This window comes from Melanerpes formicivorus, unplaced genomic scaffold (genome assembly GCF_026170545.1).
Source record: "Melanerpes formicivorus ecotype bairdi unplaced genomic scaffold, bMelFor1.0.p_v2 SCAF_1, whole genome shotgun sequence".
In the NCBI taxonomy this organism is placed as follows: domain Eukaryota; kingdom Metazoa; phylum Chordata; class Aves; order Piciformes; family Picidae; genus Melanerpes; species Melanerpes formicivorus.
Genome location: NW_027142353.1, coordinates 53,766,134 through 53,771,044, shown reverse-complemented (window position 1 = coordinate 53,771,044; position 4,911 = coordinate 53,766,134). Strand labels below are relative to the sequence as shown.

Genomic DNA, 4,911 nt, shown 5'->3' with positions numbered 1-4,911 from the left:
TGACTTCCAGAGGGATTTTCTGGCCTATGCTGCAGTCTCAATTTAAGAACTTATTTCTGGAAGAGACAGCATCCTCACTGGAGGTCACAGCAGTAGCTTGGGAGGCATAATCAAGTTTCTAATCTGTTTGTGATGAAAGGTAACCATGCACTACCCCTCAAACGAGGGCAAATCACATCCTCATGAGCTAGCTTTATGGAACTTCTATAATTAAGCCTTCTTTACTCTGTTTGACTTGCACAGCTCCTCAGGAGAGGAGCTTCCAATTACAAATCTCTTTGCTCTGGCATATGGAAAAGGTCGGCTCCCCTGGCACTCTGGAGAGCCTCTGTGGATTTGAGCAGCCTGTGGAGTGAGGAAGATGACAAGGACGCTGGGTGAACCATCATGAGAAGAGAGGACAACATTGTTGAGAACAGGTCTGCATAAGCAGAACAACAGTTGCCCTCAGGAATTAATTTTGGTCACAGTTGTAGCTGCTCATTGTCATCAAGCTTTTAGTGATTTGATACAGAACAAATGGGTGAAAAAAGGGGGGAGGTAAACTTTGCATGACTAACTTATTTTTTGCTTTTAAAAGTGCCATTCCACATTATTCAGCCTCTCTGCATTATGCAGCTCATGACTTTTGCTGCCATTTATTCCCAACACTTTGCATACTTGCAAAACTGCACGCATACATAGCATGGATATTTATGAAGTGATTATTTCTTATACAAAAATTCATAATAAAATGCAGTGACTAGAGTTTCATTAGCATTCAAAAGTAGATAAAGAACACCAGTATCCTACACTGAGCAGGGGCCACAGTATAACTCTGCTGAGAATCTGTAAATTGCAGTGAAGCCATGGGAGCTGCAAGTTCACAGCTCTGCTGGACCATGCCATGCAATTATTAAACTAATCAGATTACGAAGTAAGAGCCTAATATCATGAAGGTTGAAGCAAGTAAATAATAGAATTTGAACCCAGCATTGCAACTGAAACTAATTATTGCTCATAAAAATCTCTACAGAGCCTTGTTTACAGACAACTCAATCACATTTGAGATTCAGCTTTGTGTATAGCGTTATGATTCTTAACATCACAGGAACTTTGCCACGAGAAGCTACAGTCACCCAAACATCCATGTGAAAAGGAAATTCCATTTGGAAGAATCCAGACCAACAACATAGCTGTCTCTACTATCTATACTATACAGGTATATTTTTTTCATTGAACTGTGTATATTGCTATTTTTACACTTGAGTTTGTTGGGTTTTGAACAACTGCAATGGAAGATACTGAAGCAACAATACAGTACGGGAATATAACCGCCTACTGATGCCAGGGCAGTCACACACCAAGCTCCCACCAACACTAGTGGAAGCGGTACTATAAACTCCCGTGCACTGACATGAGGGTACACCTTAAGTTTCATGTAAAGATCGGCCAGGGAGATTCTTATCCCTGACATTCAAGACTTCAAATTAGAAAACAATGTTTTATTTCTAGTGTATTCTAATGTGGTTTCAGCAAACGGTTAGAAGCGGTTTGAAACATAACCATTCACCAGAGGAAGCTCTGCACCTGTCATTCGACAACGATGGGAACTGACACGCCATACAGTGTGAAGAATCACAATCTGTAACAAACCAAACTCTCAAAAAAGGAGAAAATATTGTCTCTTGTTGCAGCTCTGGTTGCATACAATTTTGAGCTAGATTGGATATGCTCTGAGAATTTATAAACTTCAGTACTTTAAATTGTATAGCAGAACAATGAAGAACAGTGTTAGTAGTCTTGACTTGGTAAGAAACAGAGGGAACCATTTCACATAGATGCTAAATGTGTGTTGCAAGCCATTTGTAGGTAATTTTATTAGATACTTTCTTATACACTTCTGAAAAGATAGACTTCTCTGAGAAACTTAATGTTGCACCTATTACAAATGCAGAGCCAGAAGAGGCCATATTGTCAGTAATTTTGAAGATTCCCCCCCTGAATTCCTTTTAAAATTAACAGTATAATGAGCTCTGATGTCCCATATCTAAGTGAAAACACATGGCTGACTTTTGAACAGGAAGGCAAAGCATATCTTCTGTTTTAACAACCAGCCATAGCTCTGGAGAAAATGGGTAGACCTTTAAAACAATCATCAAGCTAATTCATGCTAGGATGTAAACCAAAAAGCTACACAAGTACTTTCTCACTTAGAGCAAATTGGTTGCACTGAGACTATTACAATAAATACCATATAAATTAGTAAAATTGGCCATTATTTTGAAGTGTTCTGATGACACACAAATGAGTTAACATGACTTGGGTTTTCTTTTTGTTTTTTTTCAGGGTTTTTTTTTTTCCCTTCTTGTTTTAAAAGGAATTGAAGAGGGGAAAAATGTTGTGACAACATATTGTAACATGCACTATGACTAAACTCAATCACATCAACAATTTCAAAGGAGGTATGCTGTTTCAATCTAATTTTAGTTAGTAAATTTACTGTAAAATCATGGCAAACATGGCAAAGTCTGGGTAACAAAACAGAAAAGACCCTGAGCAACATTGTAAGTCTGTAAGAACACTGCTTATTTTGATTTTGGAAATCACCCTTAAACCATTCAATTCATTCTGGTCAGTGGGGCTGTGCATCCTGTGCTTATTATATGAACCCATTACACACCATTTAACGAATGCATCTAAACCAAAGACAAGATTGAAGAATGTCTGGAAAGTAACGTGTTAAGGAGTGTCCTCCTAGCTGCCAATCAGACATCACTGGGTGATCTTGCTCTCTGAGACACATTAGAAGGAATACAGCCACAGCAGACGAGCCAAAGTGCCTTCTGTATCTCCTGGTTTCTAAAAGCATATATTACAGGATTGATGATGGAGTTGTAGGTAGCTGGCAGGAGGGTGGCATAGGTGTATATAGAAGGATAAGTGTAATCTGCTATTAAAGAATAGAGCGTAAAAGGCATCCAGCAAGCAGCAAAAGTCCCCAAAATAATGGCCAGAGTAGACACTCCTTTTCGGGTGGTCACATAGTGGGAAGTGGCCAGGAAATGGTGTTGCAAGGCAATCTGATGGGCATGGCGCATCACAATTTTACAGATCTGAATGTAGAGCTGCAGCATGAGGGCAAACATAAGCAAGAAAGAGACCGAAAGGACAGCTGCATTATTTTTAGTGAGTGGTCTGATAACACTGCAGGTGGATTCATCTCTGAGGCAGTTCCAGCCCATTACAGGCAGCAGTCCAATACAGATAGATGCTCCCCAGAGCAATATAAGCATGACATAGGTAAAAGTGACAGTCCTCTCTGAATTGTAAGTCAAAGCGTAATACAGGGAGAGGTAACGATCAACAGTAATAGCCAGCAAGCTGCCAACAGATGCTGAGAAAGAGGCAACAATCAGTCCAATCGTAACCAGTTTCGTAGCTTCTGATTGCAGAAGGTATGCGAAAACGAAATTGATGATCAATCCAATGCCCGCTAAGAGATCTGCCAGCGCCAGGCTGCCTATCAGGAGGAACATGGGGGCACGAAGACTGGGGTTATGGAAAATGATAAGAACCACAACGGCATTTTCGCAGGAGATAAGGGTCCCTGAAGTACACAAGACAATGTCCCAGGGGTTTACCAAAAGCTCTGGCTCTGGGTCTACGACAGGAACCAGGGAGGAGCCTGTGGCTGAGGCATTCTCGGTAAAGCTGGCTTCTACATGATCCTGAGGCAGCCAGCTCAAATTAACCTTCAGATCTTCATTCATTTTAACCCCTGTCTTCTTCAACGGAAAGACATTTTTTTTAATGTTCAGACACAGCACTGGATACAGCAACCCCAGAGCATGCAACGCCCTAGACGGCAACACCAATCTCATGTGCAGGCAGGCATTTCTTACGTGAATGTGACAACAAAAATAAACCAACCCAAAACAACAGATAAACGGAGGAGGGGAAGGTAGTGAAAAACTGCCCGAAATCATCAGCCAAGGGACCAAGACACGCAGGCTGAGTGATCCTAACCGCAGCTCCCTTCACCTGCGTATGGAAGAAGGCACAAGCACACAGGAGCCCGTGGAACAACTAACACCACCCCCCAACCCCAGAGCGCTGCAATTCGGGGTGGGGGCTGACCGTGGGGGGGCGTAAACCCTGCTACTCGGCACCCACGATTTCAAAGTGGGATTATTTTGGTCATGGATGGAGCGGCCAGGATGAGGGAGGTAGGGAGGGTGGGAACATCCTTCACCGACCCCCTGTGAGGATACCCCGCCCGAGCTAGGAGGAGGAGAAGGAGAGGGAGGGCGGGGGAGTGGGGGCGATATCCTCTGAGAACTTACAAACTCGACGCGGACACAACACACGCTCCCCCCCACCCCTACCATCATACACCCCACACGCTCCCCGGCAGCGGTCACCTGGGCTCTTCCCCCGGGCTGGTCGGAGGAAGGAAGGAAGAAAGGAGGAAGAAGGAACGTGAGGGGAGGGTCGCCGTGATCCCTTCTAAGGCAGCAGCGGGACCGCCCGCCCTCACGGCGGGCTCGAGGGCGCAGCGCAGGTGCGCGCGCCCCGTGCCCCCCCCACCTTCCCCCCCCCCAAGCAGCGCTCGAGCGCGCGCAAGAGAAGAGGCCGCGCCTCGTGCGCGCGCGCCTGCGCAGGTGCCTCCCGCCGCGCGCGCGCGGGAGAGTGAAGGGGGGGGAAGGAGGGGGGGGGGAGGGGGACGGATGGGGGGGAGGAGGGGCGGGGAGGATGGGGGCGCGGGCGTGCACCCGCACTCCCATCCTCCCCGCCCTTCTTCGCCCTCCCCCTCTCCTCTCAACCCCCATACTGCGGGGATCCTTCCCCTCACCCCCCACCGAGTCGGTTTTTGGGCGGGGGGAAGAACCTTTCGATGGGTTTGAGGTTGCTGAAGGAGGTGATGAGGGT

The 4,911-nt window shown here is 45.8% G+C and overlaps 1 protein-coding gene across 1 annotated transcript; it reads right to left on the bottom strand.

Annotated features, from left to right (window-relative positions):
- Positions 1–1,109: 1,109 nt before the first annotated feature.
- GPR12 (G protein-coupled receptor 12) lies at positions 1,110–4,477 on the bottom strand. The gene is made up of 2 exons (XM_068143545.1): positions 4,404–4,477; positions 1,110–3,764 (listed from the first exon to the last, which is right to left on the bottom strand). Exon 2 carries the CDS (start codon positions 3,750–3,752, stop codon positions 2,748–2,750), a length of 1,005 nt encoding a protein of 334 aa, XP_067999646.1. The 5' UTR covers positions 3,753–3,764; positions 4,404–4,477; the 3' UTR covers positions 1,110–2,747.
- Between the last annotated feature and the right edge of the window lie 434 nt (positions 4,478–4,911).

Excerpts from the sequence above, each read along its gene's own strand:
- GPR12 (XM_068143545.1), bottom strand. The coding sequence starts at position 3,752 with ATGAATGAAGATCTGAAGGTTAATTTGAGCTGGCTGCCTCAGGATCAT.